Source organism: Callospermophilus lateralis, chromosome 5 (assembly GCF_048772815.1).
Source record: "Callospermophilus lateralis isolate mCalLat2 chromosome 5, mCalLat2.hap1, whole genome shotgun sequence".
Lineage (NCBI taxonomy): Eukaryota > Metazoa > Chordata > Mammalia > Rodentia > Sciuridae > Callospermophilus > Callospermophilus lateralis.
The window spans coordinates 31095457-31114620 of NC_135309.1; the positions used below are offsets into that span (position 1 = coordinate 31095457).

The window sequence follows — 19164 nt, forward strand, 5'->3', positions numbered from 1 at the left end:
TTTAGATGGGGGGAGAGATATAATACGTAAGTAAACAAGATATTATTAGATCCTGATGAGTAATGGGAGAGGGAATGACTTCAGAGCTAGACTAGATGGGGTGGAGAAGAAATGCCGTTCTAGGTAGATGGCATTTTAGTTAGGAGATGAATGATGAGCAGCCAGCCTCCAAAAGATCTGGGTGAAAAAGATTTCACACTGGGAAAAGAGCAGGTACAAAGGCACGGGGTAGGACTAGGCTTGGCATGTTGGAGGAATGGTATGAAAGCAGGAGGAACTGAAAATTGATCAGGAGAGAGGGTTCTAGATTGTCACATGGACACAAGATGACGCTGGGTATGTGGAAGATGGCCTGGGCACTTTGCTTTTTTCCCAACGGGTACTAACCCCCTTTGAACTTGTGTTGTATTTTACAGTGTTTATGTGTCTTGTTTTTCCTTCCTGACTGTAGACTAACTCTCTGAGAAACAGGACAATCACTCGTTTGTTTTTCTTCTTCTGCATATCTACCTATGGACATGGGTGTGCATTACCTATGTTTGTTGGAAGGATGCATATGTCTCACTCTGGGGTGAAAATGAAGCTTATACAGGCTCCTGAGGAAGGGTTGGGCTCACCTTTAAGCCTCTGAGCTGGTGCTTACTGCAGTCACTTTCCAAAAAGAGGGCAGGGAGACTGGGCAGAGCATGAACAGCATCTATAGGCAGAGCCTCCTGTGGTCTCCTGAGCCATGTTGCTGGCGCTGTCTGCTTGCCTGATAGAATATGTAGCCTTTTCTTCTCTAGGATTTCTAGTTGATGCTGTAGGGCAAATTCTTCACACCTCAGCTTATATCCCTAAACTCATCTCCATCCTTGCAATAGTTCATCTTCTCTGAGAGTTTATTCAATGATGTGGGATCCTCATTTCTTTCTTATTCATTCTTGTCTTACCATCACCCACACTCCCAACATGCTATTCATATGCTGTAATTATATAAGACAGGGTTTTTCAACTTTGGCCATATTGATCTCATGGACTGGATGATTCTTTGTTGTGGAGGGGCTGCCATGTGTATTGTTGGATGGTTAGCACCATCCTGGTCTTGATTCACTGAATGCCACTAGGGGATGCCTTTCCCCAAGTTCTGAAAACACACCATGTTCCCATATATAACCAAATCTCTCCTGGGGACAAAATTGCCCTTGGTTGAGAGCCACTGATAGAAGTCTACAACCAAGAGGGATCTTGGAGGTTACTCAATTTCTCCTCATTCCCTCATTTCACAAATGAAGACACTGAGGCAGAGAGTAATGAAATGATTTGCCCAAAGTCACACAGATTGGTAGTAATGCAGGGCATGGACTTCATATTGTAAAATATCATTCTAGTGCTTCCTTTAGCATGGTGAAATCCCTTGAATTGGAAAAGCAGTAAGTAGAGAGAGAGAGACCGATTTGGATTAGAATCAAGGCCAGCTATTGGTTGGACACTTGGCCTTGAGTTCTGAGCCTTTATTTCCTCTTATCAGGGTAGTAAATCCCCGCCTTGCAGGGTTGTTTGTGTAAATGGGATCATTTGAAACCCTAGCAACCTACGCAGTATGCAGTTGGTGTTGAGCAAATGCTGGTTCCCATTCCTTGGAGTGCTACAGAATGGGCAAGCAGTATTGAGCAGGAGGAGCTGGAGCTGTCACTAGGAGGCCTCAGAGCTCCTGTGGAAGATGAGGCCAATGGGCACTGCCTTCCAGTGGACTATGTTTAAAATGCAGGTGGTGAAATTTGGTTTCTCTAATGGAAACAGCCAAGTAATTTTCCAGTTTGGAAAATAACTGGCTGTGGTTGAAGGCTGACTCATTTGACAAAGTTGGTTTTTTCCCTTTTCCTTAGGAGATACTTCTATGACAATCTTATGTCCAAAGTCCTGTGCTTCTCCTTTCCCCAGCAGAATGTTGTATTATAAGCATGCCTAAAGGATATAAGGAGAACTTAGAGCTCAAGTTGGGAACTGTATTTTTTCCTTTTCTTACGTCAGATGAATATAAGGACATTTTCTGACTTTAGAACCATGGAGATGGTGTGTGTGCGCACATGCGCATGTGAACACACTTTTCTGGAACTCAAACTCAAGGCCTTGCAATTCCTTGGCAAATGCTCTATCACTGATCTACACCCCCAGCTCAGGACCATGGGGATTGGATACATTGGATACTCTGGACTATATTGTGTAGCCAAAGCTCTTACTCACTGGGGATTCAGGACAAAAAAATCATGAGATACTGTTCAGAGGTCAATATTGGCCATCTTTTAGTCTTTATTCCCAGCTTTCACAAGAAGTACAGTCCCCTTACTCCACAGACAGTCTCAGGATAAAGAGTGTGCATAGAGCAGAAGGAAAAGAGCACACCAAACAAAGTGGACACCAGGAAACCTGAGTTTAGGTCTTAGTCTGGCTATGGATCAATATCCCTAATATAGTGCTTTGTAATTTTCAAAGAAGTTTTAATAAATGCTTTCTTTGATAATTCAGGTCCAATTGTACTTTCTCTTCTGACTGCACATTACAATCACCTGAGAGTTCAAAATACAACGGCCTGAAATAATAGTAATTGTAATAATAATAATAATAATAATAATAATAATAATAATGTCTATGCTTCATCTCAGACCAACTAAATCTGGAGATGTATCCTGGACATTGGTGACTTAAAAATTTCCATAAGAGATTTCTACTATGTGGTCTGGGTTGAAAAGCTCTATCTATGTTCAGACAGGATGTTGCATGTCTTTGATGAGTAAACTGATACTTGGGGTAGTTCGGTTTGTTTTCTTATCCAAGCTTGAAAGGCAGAGCAGGGAAGACAAGCCAGGGACGAAGGACCTTTCCACTGTTGTTTCTCTACCCGTGGTGTGAACCTGGGACAGGAGCTTCTCAGGAACCCCAGTTTCTTATCTGTAAAGTGGGATATAAATGGACCCCATAGAAATTTTTTCTTAAGAGTGCACGTCAGCATTTGGCAAGGAATGCATTTGTTATCTTGTCGTTTATTTAAGATAGGATGACTTTTAAAAAAATATAACTTCAGTGAAAGTTATTCTATGCCAACTTTTACAGATCCCATTTGAGTGCCTAACCAGGGTATTACCAGATAACCAGAAGAATGGGAATATAAAGGACTCAAGAAAAAGCATTGGCTGATCTTGACTTCTTTACCCCCTACTTTCCTCATGTGGCACACAGGAGACATGAAAATCTTGTGACTTCTAGGGATTTGGGATGGAAGGGACATCAGAAGATATGTATTTTAGCTGTCACACCTGCAGCATCTCCTTGACAGGGACTTGTCCTGTCTCTAGGTCGATAACCTAATTCTACTGTGGGGTAACTTTGACCATTAATTAGATCCTGCCAAATGCATTATCCTGTACCTCACAAAATTGATCCTGGACTTGCCACACAGAAGAAAATAGCTCCCTTTTCCCCACAATGGATGGCCCCCGAGAACCTTCTCCAGGATTAATCAGGGACCTGGTTTTCAGTCTCCGTCTTGTCTGCTTGCTACTCTCCAGCCGAGGTCTATTTTAAAGAGGCTGAAAGTGGGATTCTTTTCCCCTTCCCCTTTTTCATAATCCTGTCTGGATTAGTGATTTCTCCCAAAGGCTTTCCCAAAGGAATGGTAGGTGGAAGCTTTACTCATCCCATTTTCGATTACTCTGGCATAACAGGCTGGTAAACAACTGCTTACCTAGTATTTTCCTGGCTGTCACTCATTGTGACCTGGTTAACAGTGAGATGAATAGTTAGGGATGTAAAAGTTTGGGATTCAGGCAGATATAAGTCAAATTCTGACTTTGTCACCCAATTGAGAGCAAGTTACATGATTTCTTTGTGCCTCAGAGTCCTTGTCTGTAAGGCCCTATTCTGGGAGCCATAGCCACAATACACAAAGTATGAAGCATGCTCAACATTGTGCTCAGTACGGGTTAGCCTGTGTTACTACAGCCATTATGGCCATTATCTAAACTCTTGGATAGTAAAGCAACAGAGATCAGGTTTCTCTGCCTGTCAGCTGGTGTTCGGTGCCTCTTTACCCAGGGGAACCCGAGGTGTGATCAGGTGACCGCAGGCGGGTGTGAGCAATGAGAGCTTCACCTGGGCCTTCTAGTTTTTTTTTTCTTCTCCCATCCCTTTTTTGCTACAGTGGTTGCTACCATTAGAGCTTTCTTGCTTTATGTGAGACCTTTGATCCTTGATAATATGCACAATTCCTTGGAAAAGAAAATAATTGATGCTTCTCTTTATCATCGGGATCTAAGGGTCAACAGAGCCAAATCCTTTACAGGAAGCCCACGTTACTTGAGGGAGAGAAAAGCTTTGAAGCAAGAACAAGGGTCATGGGGGTCGAAGGATCAAGGATATCTAGTGGGAAGCCTGGTTTCGATTTGGTTCTTGCTGTGACTTTGTGTACACATCACAACTATGCTTGGACTGCAGTTTTGGAATGTCTGGGAGACATTCTCTGTGAACCATCCACTTCCCTAGAGTATCGTGAGGACTGCAAGTCAAACTCAGCTCTCGATGAGATTGGAGCTGAAGTCCCTGAAGGCCAAATATCACTCTTTGTCATTTTATAAAAAAAAAAAAATTCTATTTGGATGAATAACTTGCAATGTCCTAGGCCAGCTGAAATGACCTGAGAGCTGTCTGTGAGTTGGGCACAGTGGTCATTATTAAAAACCGACTAGTCTTAGGCTCAGCAATAAGAAAATAGCAATCTCTAGATCCCTGGCTTCAGAAATGGTACAAAAATGGAATGGACAAAAATGGAAAGTAGATAATGGATCCACAGTGATTTAATTCTCGGTGATATTTTCATTTTATGCAAATACCAAAAGAAAAAAAAAATACTTGGCTATCTGAAAGAAAAATAGGAACCAAAAAATGTTTAGTGTTTGATCAAGCAAGAATCCTTTCACACATCTGCCAAGAGAGTTAAAACAAATATAGATGTTAAATAAAAGGCCCAAGTACCAAAGAGCAAAATTTAATGAAAGCCAGAACTGTTAAATATGGATTCCTGTTGAGAAAAATGTCAGTCTCTTTCAGAGTTTTCCCGTTGCTCTATTTTTAAGAAAAGTATAGTAAAAATACATAATACAAGTTAACTTTTTTTCTTGCTTGTTTTCCCATCACCCATCCATTGATGAAAAGCATCTTCTGCTGGATCTTGGACCCCCCCACCCCCCCACATGGCATAGACTCTCATTTTTAGCACAGTCTCTTCCTATTAGATCACATAACTGGTAGGCTCAATGGCTGGAGAGTATCTTGCCAGGCCAAAGGCAAAAAGTCTTTGAAGCATGTTGATGGTAGAGGGCTATTTCCAATTCTTCCAAAATGCAGACTCCCTAATGGTGGGTCACATCAGGTTCTACAGTGGTAGGCTAAGGGCTGAGAAAGTCTGTGTGGGGGAGGGGCTCTGGGGGGACCATAGCTGGCAGTAATGAGAAGTGATAAGCCACCTTGAGTGTGCTGCTTCATGTACCATGCCCACATTAACAAGTGAGAAACTGAATAACACTGGAGTTGAAGGGATGAAGCGTTGGTTTTGGAATAGTTATTTGCTATGGCTGATGAAAGAAGAATAGGAGAGACATAGGGATGGTAGGTGTCCATTGAGAGAACATACAGATGAAGCCCATCACACCGCATTGGTAGGTTCCAAAATCTTTAGACTTGTCAATTATTAATGTAACCCCTGTCAGAGAAGATTGGATGGAAGTAGGGGACAAGGGAATAAGCCAGAAATGACACACACTGAATCATGCACCCAAGAGTGTGGCTGCTGGAGAGCCGGAAGTCAATTGCTCCAAGACTGATATTTGGGGTCTCCAAGAAAGCTATGTGCCAATGACTCCCACTTGCAACCAAAATTTTAGGCAGCCTGGGCTTCTCTCCAAGAAACTTGTCACTTCTCCAGTCTTGCTTTGCTCCAGCTTTGTAGTTGCAATCATGGGTGTATTGATTCTAGTCATTGGAATAGAATGTCTTCTTTCTGTCTTAGCTAGGGTGAAGATCAGCCTTTTGGGATTAGAAATTGGTCTCTGGGATCTTAAGGTCCCCTGATATTATTATCAACTTAATCATTCTCCCTATTCCCTTTAAAATAATTCAGCCCTGGGCATCTTTCTTTCTAAAGATGACAGAACATTATTTGGCCAGATACTAAAACAACTCTATTAACATTAAAAAAAAGAAAATCTCTGCATCAGCATGGCCCTAAACTTCATAGTTGATCTCCCAAACCAAGAACAGGACACTCTATGGAAAGCTCCATTGCATGTGGGCTTTGAAGAGGCTTCCTCTTCCCAAACTCTTCCACCACCTGTCTTTTGCACTTAGCTTGCATAGCATCAACCCTCCCATCAGAGGCTCCGCAGAGAAAGAGAGTCTACTCCACAAGGGGGTTTCTGCTGAGATGTCAAGCAAAGGAAAAGTGAGTATCATGGGTGATATCTCCCTGGCTGTTAGCTCTTCCCAAGGCTTGACTTAGTTCGGGAAGCCGATTTCCCATTAGCTTTTGAGCCTGAGCATGTCAGAAGAACAACTCAGGGCTGAAGTTGGCCCTCTGAAGAAAGATACCATTACTATCTATGGCCTTCCGAATGACTCTTGCACGTTAAAGAAACCTTTTCCCGAGCAGCAGTCATTTTACGAGTCCTCCTCCATCTGCACATCTGCCCTTGCCCTCTCCACCACCCTCCTTCTGAATTGCTTTTCACATGTGATCTTGACTAGGTCAGTGCTTAGGTCTCTGGGGAAGGCAGCCCACTTCTCCAAGGTCAGTCTTCACCCAAGGCTCGGGGCCAAGGAGTGGAGGGTACTGCGGAGAGCCCCCATGGGGAATTCGTTTGAAGTTTGCTTTATTCCTTTTCTTGCTTGTAAGGTGGAACAAATCTTGAATCTCCAATCTGGAAACTGAAGAGGGAGAAGAAGGGAGTTGGGAATGAGAAGAAAGAAGAAGGAAGGGGCCTAACAGAACCTGCAGACCATGGATTAATTAATAAGAAAAAAATTGCACACACACTAAGACACATTAACAACAGAATTAAAAGAAAAAACAGTCTGGTTTCTTCATTAGTATTCCAGTAATTCCATTTTCAGAGACATAGGCTTCGTTAGACAGGTTTACGCGTCCCTTATTGCAGTACAGTGTTATTTGTCATCCTCACTGAGCAAACATAGAGGGCTGAAAGAAGATCGAAAAAGGAGAAGGGTCAGCAAAATGGGCTGTGAATTCTTCAGGAAAATCGGTCGAATCATCCTCCTCGTGGTTGCGGTGGTTGGTTGACGGTGGTGTTTCATTTTGTTGTCATTTTTTTTTTTTTTTTTGGCACTGAAGGGTTTGGGATGGGGCCAGGGGAGCCTGAACCTGCTCCCCAAGGGGTTTTCGTCTGCTCCCGTTATAATCCTGTGGCTCCCAAGGGCATCCCTGAACTGTGGCTCATGCAGGGAATGGATTGCATGGACTTGGGGAAGTCGTGGCTGACCACCCGGCCATTCTCTCCGCTGCCACTGCCGCTGGCTCCTGCCCCACTGTTTCGGGGGAGGGTCGATGTCCGTATGGCTTCGTTGATGGATTGCTGTGGGATCAAACAGAAACCCTTTTCAGGAGGACCGGGGGTTCTTCCCCAGGTCCTTGGCAATGGTTGGTAAGGGGAATGAGTCAAGTCTGGACCTAAGATAGAATCCCAGCTCTCCTCCCCATCCAGCCACTCTCCTGTTCCTAATGCTAAGCTTCCCATCAACTCACACACCTGGTGTGTGGCTGGCTCCGGGCAGTTCTCTTCCCCCTCCTTGTGCATTGGATTTAATGTTTAATGAAGTGGGTTAGACCAGGCGAGCTCTAAGTTCCTTTCTGGTTCTTATATTCTGTGATTCTTAAAGGTGGAGTATTTCCACGGTATTATGGATGGTGGTAAATACAGCCTCACAACCAACTGGAAAATCTCCAGGGAATGATGTTTAAGAAATATGGATTCTAGGTCTGGATCTGACAAAAATTCATCTATCAGTTGTATGATCTTGTGCACATCTCTTCACTACTTTTTCAGACCTTTAAATCTCCGTGTCTATAAAATATGATTACCTAGGCATCTTACAGACTTTTCTTTTTTTTTCGATAATGGTGCTACCGCATAAAAAATGGTTTGAAATGTTAAAATAAACTGAGGATGTGTCATTGTTAGGTTCAAATGAAAAACTACCTGATTTTTTTTTTTTTTTTTTACAGAAAAGAAATAATGCCATCCTATTTCTAGCAGTATGTGCGAAGGGAATGTAGGATTTGTTTGAATAAGACAGCATGAAAAATGTAACTGGAAAGGGGTGTGTGCTGAAGAAAATGAGAGCGCATTTCCAAGATCATTATCTGTGCTCAGCTCCTTCCCATTCACATGTGTCACCTGAATGTCTAGATTGACACATCAGACCAGTGCTACTAACCTTGTGATTTGTAGCATTTTGGAATTCTAGATTTGGAAAGGACTGAAAGGGATCTCCCCAGATTCAGATGTGTTAAGTGGGCTGTTCAAGCCCACAAACTAAGTCTAGAATCATAGCCTATTAGATCAAAGATTTCCTTTGGAATTCCTTTGAAGAAAGAAACGATGGCATGAAAGTCAAAACTTTTTTTATGTCTACCACTACCTTCCCATTAAGAGACAATCATAGAATGTATAAAGTGGGGTTTGATTTCTTGGTAGAAATTAAAATAAAGGAGAAGAGCTGTCTCTGGGTTGAGAGGTTTCTTTCTCTAACCCCACTCACTCTTCAAGGCTTCTTTGGTTCCTATCTGCCTCTTAAGCCTTCCGACTGCAGGGCTTGGCCCCTCTGTTGTCATGGTCACAGGCTCTACATTCTTTTGTAATGATTTTGCTTCAGGCAGGTAAGATTTGTCGTTTTTTAAGACAAGAAGACAAACCTCACCAGAGCAGGCCAAAGGCCTTATCGGCTGGACCCCAGCTACCTGTTAGAGGGACTACCATGCAGTTAGACGTTTAATAGGAGATATTCTTGAATTTGTCTAAGAAAAGTCAACAACCTAGGATCCTTTTAAAAATGTCTATGGCTTTCTCCCTTGCCATGATTCCAGAGAAATCAGTCAATCTTCTGGGGTCAGAAAGAGATATAACGGGCAATTTTGACCTATTTTTTCCCCCTGCCATTCTGTTATTACTGAAAATTCTAACAATGTTTTAAAATGTTCTTTCTTTTTTAAATTCATGATTCAGACAGATTTACCCCAGGTGATACTCCACCCACACGGGTTCTGTCTCCTCCTCAAACCCTGGGACTGGATTCATTTACGTTGTTCTCCTTTGGCAGTCCTCCATGGCAGAGGAAGTGTCATTTGCATCGCATTCTTCTAAGTCAAAGGCCAGATAAACACCGCTGTGATGCTACACAGGGAAATGTGAACTGAAAACATGAAGAATTAATAGTTCCTTATTCTCACCTAAAAAAAAAATGTTGAAAAAACCTAACTTTCTGGAAGGAGGGTATATGGGTAGAAAACATGGAACTTTCTATAGCTTAGCTTGGAATGTTTATTCTTCATAATTTTTCTCTGCCACATTCCTTTAATTAAAAAAAAAGGTTGAAAGTTCCCACAGATGACCTTGGACTTTGTCTTCACAATGCTCACACATTCCCATAATATTTAATTAGAAGTTGGTGGAACTTCCTGAATTTATCTTAAAGGACAAGATTAATGGCATTGGGAAGATGGATGAGCATTTCTCAGAGGTCAGTGACTTCGTATCCCTGTTACAGATGGGACCCACCTTCTTACTGGCTTCTCTTTTAGTAAATGAGTATATTGGAATCTCAGGAGAAGAGATGAAAAGAGTGAATGGAAATGGAAAGCAATGCTGAAAATCAAGTAGAACACTAGTTCTCAAACTTCGTAGCACATTGGAGTCTCTAGGGTATTTGGTGGGCAAAACCCTGATGCCTGAATCCTACCTACCCCAAGAGATGACCACTTAATAGGTATGGTGTGCAGTCTGCCCATCTGGAGTTTTGAAAGCTCCTGGCTGATTCTAAAATGTAAGCAAGGTTGAACTGATCTAGTTTCTCCCATTCACTGACTTATGCATATGACCAACTTGTTGAAGTAACAGTTATCTGACCCGGTGAAAAAGTAGATGCTCTTCTAAATGTGGTTCTTCCTACCCCTTATAGCTAAGCTCCCATTAGCTGAAGTAATTCCTGCCCTTGACCTTGAGAAATGTTATCCTTTCTTCTCCCTCTTCGATACACCAGCCATTCTTAAAGCTCATCCTTATGTTGCTTCGAAACGGACACTTAGGGAGAAAAAGGTGAGTGAGAAATCCAACTTCAAAGCCCCCAAGTTGACTTTTCAGAGACATATTTCTCTAGCAGCAATCACAGCCTCTCATTCATTTGTATTGTTAAGAAAAATCTTCCCAGCCTCAGCATGTCAGAGAATATCCTAATAAAGACTCAGACCTCAGTAATGACCTCATCCAGGCACATATGCAAAGAACTAGAGTGACCACCTGCAGCAGAGGATGCTCCCCCTCTGTTATCTAGTCTCTCAGCTGCTCATTAATTCAAGGAAAATGTGTAAGCCTTCAATTGCTGTTGCTTAAACACTTCCCATGTTAGCACAGCCACATATAATTTTGAAAGGTCAGCAGCTCTGGGGGGGGGGGAGGGTGGGAGAGGCTGGGGATCATTTTCCTTTGGGAGCAAGGTGGTGAATAGGAAGGAATCTGATTATTCTGGATATACATCAGCTGAAGATGAAGAGGCCAGTCCATTTTTTCCTGGCAGAGGAGAAGGGCAGGGGATCTGAGACTTCACTCAAAACAGAATGTGTGTGAAGTTGTTTATTTTTGGCTACTCTAGGACAAATCAAGTTATTCTAAGTATTTGGTCTGCCTGAAGTCTCCCTCTTGAGTCCCCAGCTTTCCCCTGCCACCCATTCCTTCAGTCTTTCTGGGTGCCAATCTCTCTGGCCTTCTTTGCATTTCTGGGCAATAGTTTTAGTGCTTGGGTCTCGGACCCTAGTCATCCTCTGCTAGAAGCTCTTTTCTCCTGGTTCCTTCCTCTCATGCTTCAGGTCTGTTAAGCATTGCTTTCTCAGGGAAGCTACGCTGCCTGCCCTGTTCCCATTCTCCCGTCAGTCTAGGGCTCAGCTCTGTACCTGACAACACGGAGCGTATTTCTCAGTAATACTCATTGAACAGGTAAATGTTTGTTTACTTTCTGTCTTCCTCACCAACCTCCCAGCTTCCTGAGAAGAGAGGCTGGGCTTGGTGTGTTCCTGAACATATCCTCCCTCCGTATGGAGCATTGTTTAATGTATAGCAGTGCTCGGGACGTCTTTGTGAAAGGAGCGCCGGTGACATGTGCATGTTTGGCTTCTCAACACTTCAAAAGAGGAGTGAGTCTCAAGAATGCTCAGCAAGGGATATGGGCCATATTTCACCTCGACAGCTAGATCAGAGATATCTAAGGGTGGTCATGCGTCTTGTTTGTCTTTGTGGCTGGTGCTATGGCTGCAGTGAAGAGTGGATGGAGCTTCAAAAATTAAGGGTTGGGTTGATGAATAAAGACAGCATCTCCTCTGCATTTGGAAGATAGAAAATCCCATTCAGAGCTCCAGTGAGTTGTGCAGAAGCCATGTCGACCCATGGAATTAATTAAAGAGACCATGATGGAAAAATGTTGAATTAATGTTTCCAAGAGTTCCTGAGATTGAACATCTTGGTTGTAAAAGGAAGGGTGACTGACATCATATTTTGTGAGCACAAACAGATGGGGCCAAAATGACCTTGGATGGTGTTTTCGTGCTTCCTGGGCTGGGTAACTTAGATGGTAGCATTTATTTAACCTAAGAGTGGCTTGCTCCCATACTTTGCCTCTTCCTCCAAGAGGTTTTTCTCCTCTGGATACAATTCCACATTAATTTTTACCAATACTTACTCTAAGTGGGTGGAATGTACAAAAAGAATCAGACAGACCCTCTTAACTTAAGAAACTAATAGTCTCTATAGCTCAAAGCACCTAACACATGAAATTAGGGGCAATAAAAGGAGTTTTAAAGAAGATGTTATTGCCCACTAATAATGATGATTATTATAAATGCTAGTAATCATTGTTATTATTGTTATTTTTTGAGGGCTTACTCTGGCTTAGGCATTTTGCCAAGCCCTCTAACTCCATTATTTCTCATAATTCTCATAATTCTATGAGGTGTATACTACCACTGTCTTCATTTTATAAAAAAACTGAGGATCCGAGAGTTACTAAAACTTGAGCAAGATGCCACAGTTAAGAAATGAAGCAGATGGATTCATGCCCAACACTCAGCCTCCTGAGCTTGCTCTCCAGACCACCACATTGCACAGTGTCCCAGGGGTCAATGAGAAGGGACTCCTATTGGTTTGTGTTGGGCCAGCTTTAGGTTTCTGGTGCAGTTCTGGTCCATGGGGAAGGTGTTGGGGATGGTAAATGTTGTAGCTCACCTAACTCTAAACCTGTCTCCTTCTTTGCCATTGGAGCAGCCTTTGCAAAGTAGAGCCTTTAGGCTTGTTTTTTGGATGGAATCGGCAAAGAAGGCTTTGTTTGGGTTTTACTGTGTTTAGCCTAGCTCCTTAGAGGTTAATGCTGGACTTAGGGTCTGAAGTCAATGATTTTGCTGTGGTTTCCTTTTCTGAGAGCACCTGGGAAAGGGTGAGCTGGTCAAAGGCAGGACTGAGGTGTGCTTAGGTCCTTGGGCCAAAAACAATCATGCTTCTATCCCTTGATTGATCCTTGTTATTACATCTCCAGGAAGTTACCCTTTTAAGAGGGCCCTATGGGACAGGTTGGAGGATCAGCCTGCATAAAGGCACATGAGAAACACACACTGGGTGACTGGAGCATGCAGGTTGTGAGCATAGCTAATTGCCAGCAAGGTGGGCATGAGATGTGCTGAGATATGCTAAGGCAATAATGCCATGCCAGGACAGAAGGTCTGATTGCCAGGACAGAAGGTCCTCTTTCTCTACCCCCACCTCCTCTTATACAGAAGTGAATACAGAATTTACAAATTTACAATTTACAGAAATGTCTCTCCAACGGTAACCCTGGATGTATGCATAGGACAGATGTCCTAATGCAGAGACAGGATGAACAGGAGGCTATTACACAGGTGATCCATGAGTGTGTACTAAACTTGGGAAAGTGAACTTCTTAGACACATTCCAGGAAAGCAAATCCTACCTTGCATCTTGGATCATGTTGTCGAGGTAACAACCTAGGCCATCATACTACCGCTCAAATGTGGTTCTGAGTGACTGTACTTCTCTTGCCTCTCTCTGTCTGAATTTCTCCTTAATTTCTCCTCTCTCCAGAAACCTTATCCAATTTCTCCTTCCTTTGAATTCCTAGAGAACTTCCTAGCTACACCATAGGGTACCTTGTGGTGGAGTAATGTTTCTGTATTCTTTCTTTGTTGAAGTTCAAAGGTGCTGAAGATCTCAGATTACACTTTAGTCCTCTGTTCCTCAGGACTCTTTGCTCACGGAATGGGTCATATGATTGATTAACTACCATAAATATTTTCTTACTGAGGCTAAATGATAAAATATGAGGGGCTATGAAGGTCATTTAATCCAAACCCACTTTAAATGTTCAAATCAATATCCTTACCCAGAATTCTTCACCCTCTACTGTATACCTTCAATGATGGGGAGCTTGTTCCTTTTTTGGATTGTCCTTCTCACTTTTGAGTAACTTTTTTTTTTAGAAAGGTAGATTCTGTACAATGTATTAACATCTGTGTTCAATCACTTATACTCATTACTTTTATTGTTTATTTTGGATCGCCATAGAACTAGCCTGGTTTCCTTCCACTTGGAGAGTTTTCATGTTTTTATCAAGAGCTCTCAAGTCCTCCACACTTCTTCCCTTCTCCAGTTGCCTGAAGCTGTATTTGATGCGGTTAGGGATCGTCTAACTAATTTGCTTACCTTTCTCTGTTCACGATCCTCCTGGCCAGTATCTATCTCACAATGTGGAAGCTAAGACCCCATTTACCAAGCATGGCAAGAGCAGCACAGAGCAGAGGGTAGACATAATTTCCCCTATCTGGGGAACTACCTTTCTATTCTCTGCAGCTTTTGCAGAGATCACTCTTATCTCTCACTCTGCCGACTGCCCACTCAGACCTCTATCTGACCTTGAACCTCATCGAACCATCTCTGTAGCATGCAGTTGCTATCCTGAGCCCTGTATTTCCCTGACATACCCCATCTTCCTTTCTTTCTCGCGATTGCCTCTGTCCTGTCACCTCCTCCTGACAACTCTCTTCCCTTAGCTTAGGCTGACTTCAACCACCACGACTCCCCACCCTTTCTAGCAAGGACACTCTCAGGAAAACCAGCTGTATCACAGAACAGGTTAGGAAAAAGGCCTGGGAAGACGATGCCACCTTCATCCGCTTGGATTCACTACGGGATTTGTAGCAGAACTCGATTAAGGCAACCAGCATGGCTAGTCCAAGTCCTCCGATCAGGATGTAGAACACGCCCGCCACATTGCTGAGGCTCAGAGCACTTGTCTTGTCCTAAGGAGAGGAGGAGGGGAGGAGGGGGAGGGGAGAAGAGATAAGTGAGTCAAGAGGCAAAGACCATCCAAGCAACAGCATATTTACACACATACACTCAACCCCGCACCCTCTTAACGTTCGTAATCATTGGAAAAAACTTATTGGCTGAGTGTTAAACATTCCCCAAGAGAAAAATGTGTGTGTATATATATATTTAATAATTTCCCAAGCATTCCTGGTGATGTAAAATTTATAATTATATTTTCCCTTCTCCTCAACGCCTCTCCTAGGGTGGGAGATGCCACGAGAAATTCAGGGCATCTTCTTTCAAGATCTGAACACTTGAGCTTACCCCATTCTTTCCTTCCTTTTCAGTGTGGTCTCTACACCCATACCTTGTTGCTCAGCAACACACTGGAATTGCTCATGGCTTATGTCTCCATGCATTTTTTTTCTGAGAGTTGGTACTTAAAATGAACTTTCCCCTAGATGTGCATTTGATTTCAATTTAATAAGACAGTTATTGTAGTATAATAAAGACCCAGTGTTGTACAACTTTAACTTGATGTTCCCAGTCCCAATTTAGGGGAAAAAACCTGGGGAGGGGAGAGTGTTGCAGTAGTAGACACTGAGATAGAAAAATGGTTCCATTAAATTCTAATAACTATGCTTAATTGGTGCCATTTTTTTTTTCTGGAGGTGTTTGCTAAAAAAACACTGTAGGCAGACCTAGGTGGCTGAATTTAAAAGTCCCTGTCGCCTATGGGGGAAGATCTGACATTGGCTTTGGGTGAACAGAGTCACAGAGCAAGGTGCTTAATTCCTAGAAGACAGAAGCCCACTACTGTCATCCAATAGGAGGGGATAGAACTCACCCAGTGGAGTCTGAGGAAGTCCATTGGTCAGAGAGACCATCTCTGAGTCCTGTCATATACAGGGGGTTCAAAAGTGGGCAAATAAGAGACAACACTTTCCCAAGTGTTGAGAGGTGGGACCAACCAAACAAAACTGTTGGTGGTGGTAGAGAGTGATGGCTTAGGCAGAGGGAGTCGCTATTCAAATTCTTGATACAGGCAAAAAAATATCTTTAAGTCTTGGAAGGATCCCCATCTCCAGACATCTAATGCCTTTGTTTATACTGTTTGTTAATATACAACAAGTGTCTCATTAAATTAAAATGAAATGCATGGCTCACTGGCACAAATACACATTGTCATTGTCTAGTTGGTGGCACTGAATAGGATGTGTGACTTTTATACCTCTCTGGGTGTTCCTTTTCAGGTGGGCTATAGGAGCCACACAAGGGGTGGACTGTGTGACCCTAGGATCTCCTCTGACACCTGCCTGTTAGGATCTGGGCATGTGGGTAGGAATTTCGTCTTTACCAAGTCTGCATCCTTCGCTGTAGTTCTACTTGGTGCATTGTACAGGATTCAGCAGGGCTGAGTTTGGGGACTGCAGCTGGCAAATCACAGCATGTCTTCCCACCCCAGAAGCAGCAGAGCTGTAGGATTATCTGAAGCACACCCCCTTGGTGGCTTCCTGTATTGCTAAAGCAGATGGTTCTTGAATATAGGTTACACTTGGCAAGGCATAGTCTGGCTTTGGAAGCAGTGGGAATAATTATTCAAAGGGGCAAAAATTCTTCCGCTCCAGGATAATGGTCTGATAAGAGATATGTGCAAACTGATTTTGGTGCCTGGTTTAAGAGTTGACTGGTGAACAAGTAAATTTCCATTTCACATCATTTCCGGAGCACTCAGAATGTCTCCCTGTTTGTTGTTGAGGAGGTATGTCATTCTTCCTATGGAGAGTAACTCTTCCCAGTCCTTGGAAGATTTGTGGTTAAGAGAAATTCCTATAAAACTTTTCTATTTGGAGGGGGCCACAGGGAGAGAGGCATCTTAATGCATCATCTGCTCACATCTTAGCAAGAGCACTGTGCAGAGGGAGTGGATGGAGGAGGTGATAGACGAGAAGGGTGGAGCCTTTACAAATGGATCAGCGGTTCAGTAGTTGAGGTGAAAAGTACTCCTTTGGTAATGAAAGCTATTTTCTTCCTAATAGTCTTTCCCAATTTCACCTAAGTTACGGTTGGCCATTAAAGATAAGGGAGTGGAAAACATCTTTGTTGTTGTTGTTACTATCTTCCAAAGACCCTAAGAAGGTACCTGTCTTCCTGACTATAGAAGATGGAGTTTATACTTCAGGCATGTCTAGAAGGAAGTAGGGTCAAATGGAAGTCGGGGGAAGAGGCATGTTCTCTATAACTGTGCAAAGAGAAGGATCCAATGACTGAACAACTCATTCTGCCTGGAGGTGGAGAGCATTGCTCACTTTGGAAGACGGTCTCTGGTCCAGGGAGATGGTGATCTGTGTTGGGGGAGGTGGGGAGGCAGGAGGACACATCCCAGACAAAGAGGCCACCTGGAGGGTGTGGGAACTCTGGACCTCACAGGACACACAGTCACTGATCCTTATTTGTGCTAACACAATTCTATGGCAGCAGGCAGTACGGAAGACTTCTGTATTGCAGGGATAACATAAGCCCCATTACCACCAATAGCAGATGGAACCCAACTCTCTGAAGTGGCATCATTTAATAGAGTGTGGGGTGAAGGGCTGGTGTTGGTATAGTCTAAGTTCACACAATGAGGTGTTTACATTTACACAAGTTTTTATGATTCCTTCGTGAGGGCCATTAGATTTTTGATAGTATCAAATTTAAAACTTTCTAAGGAGTCCAAGGTCTTCTGTTACTGACTCTCTTTGACTCACTCTGTTGGAAAACAATGGACCATCCTGAGGACTAGAGGTCTGATTCCTTGTGGTATTGAGTATAAACAGTGATGCTCACACTTCGTAGGCAAGTTGCAAGCTTCCCAGCTATGACCAGGGAAAGGGAAGAGACAGGACTTGACTCTTGCCAGTGTTCCTTTGGGGAACCCTATTCTCCTCCCATCTTATAGCAGCTGCACTCCTCAAAAGCCTGGCAGCTTGTTGGTGGGAGTGAAAAAGTTACAACTTGTCTCTCGCCAGGAGCAGGGAAAGAGAGTGACAGTACTAAGGAGAGTGACAGGTGAAAAGAAAGAGAAAAATCCCGTCTTTCAGAATCGTTGGGCTTGTTGCTATGGCGATGAGGCCCCCTTCATCTGTTTTCCTTAACCTGTTGTCTTTGATTCACCACCTCCCTCATGTGGAAAGGAAAAAAAAAAACAACAACATTTTTTTTTCCATATTTCTCCTTGCTCTTCCCACATATTGGGGGATTGTCCCAGATTCCCTCTGTGTTTCTCAGCCAACATCTCTTCCAAGAATGTTCAAGATTTCCAAGACTCCGCAGGCTCAAGTTTTCCAGAGGAGGACTGAGCCAGGCCTGAGCCAGAGAGGCTTAGAGTTTTCTTTAGAGCAGAAGTAGAAAGTTCTATGGAGAAGCCAAGGCCTTTGAACATGAGCCCAGTCCCTCCCACTGGTGCTGCTCAACACCCACGGATGGTGAACATGGACTGAGGTCAAGGTCTCTAAATACTTCCAGTCCTTCTTTTCCCTCTGGTAAGAGTATGAACTCCTACAAAGCAGAGGATAAAGCTTTGGTTCCTCTCTTCATTCCTCTGAAATGCCATGTGTTTTCTAATATGCCGACATTTGCAAGCCTTCTACATGCTGACTCTATAACCTTCCCTTTCAGGGTCATGCAAAAGAAATTCAGCTACCCTTCTATCCATTGGCCGTTCTGCTATCATAGCCTTTTTCCTGTGCTTTTCCAAACTTATCTTTTGGTCTAAGAATGAATTCCTGGAGTGATTGACTATTTTCTGGAAAATGGAGGCTGATGAGTTGGCTAGACTCACTCTTTCGCTAAGACCAAAGTTGGGAAGCTACTGGTAGGAAGACCTTTCAAATAAACAGATAGGTCATGGTGAGTTCCTCAAATGCGAGCATATTTAGGAAGAAGCTGACAAGGTCATGTAAGAGATTCAAGAACCGGACCCAGAATGGGAAAAGTGACCTTTGACACTCATCCTAGGCCCAAGAAATCTGAGGCATCTATGGAGTTCCTTGAGCGACTGGGTTCATGCCTTTAATAAATTCTCCCTAGAGATTTACCCCTTTCGGGGATGCAAAAAAGGAACTCATGTTAATTGGCAGCTTCTGCTGTTCCATTTCCAAACTAGGCCAGTTCCCTAGCCTGCATATTTTCCCCAAGAGCGACACAGGATGAGAATTGGCCCATTGTACTAATAATTGGCAAGGCAAATACTGTGCAAGCGATGGTTGTGGGGGCGGCTCTTCTCAGCAGTGTGTGCTCAGGGACCGGCTGCTGTACAATGCACCACAGAACATCCTGACTCAAAACAAAATCGCAACAGAGAACTCAAGGAGACAATGTGGGTTGTGGAGGGGAATTCAAGTATTGGCTAAAGCTGAAGTCTTTTCCAGAGTGGGAGTTTATTTTTTTTTTTCCGAAACAGGGGCCTCAATCTGAGGGCGATGTGGGTGTCCCCATAGGAAACTCTCAGTGTGAGTTGAGTGTCTGATTGAACTGTGCATTGGAGAGCAGG

General features: G+C 43.3%; 1 protein-coding gene across 4 annotated transcripts in view; it reads right to left on the reverse strand.

Annotated features, from left to right (window-relative positions):
- Positions 1-7442: 7442 nt before the first annotated feature.
- Gria1 (glutamate ionotropic receptor AMPA type subunit 1) overlaps positions 7443-19164 on the reverse strand; it is a 299442-nt gene continuing 287720 nt past the window's right edge. For all 4 annotated transcript variants that reach the window (XM_076855743.1, XM_076855742.1, XM_076855741.1 and 1 more), the window contains 2 exons: positions 14486-14620; positions 7443-7643 (listed from right to left, as the gene is read on the reverse strand). In XM_076855743.1, coding sequence (XP_076711858.1) covers positions 7443-7643; positions 14486-14620 — 336 coding nt within the window. The remainder of the gene's footprint in view (positions 7644-14485; positions 14621-19164) is intronic.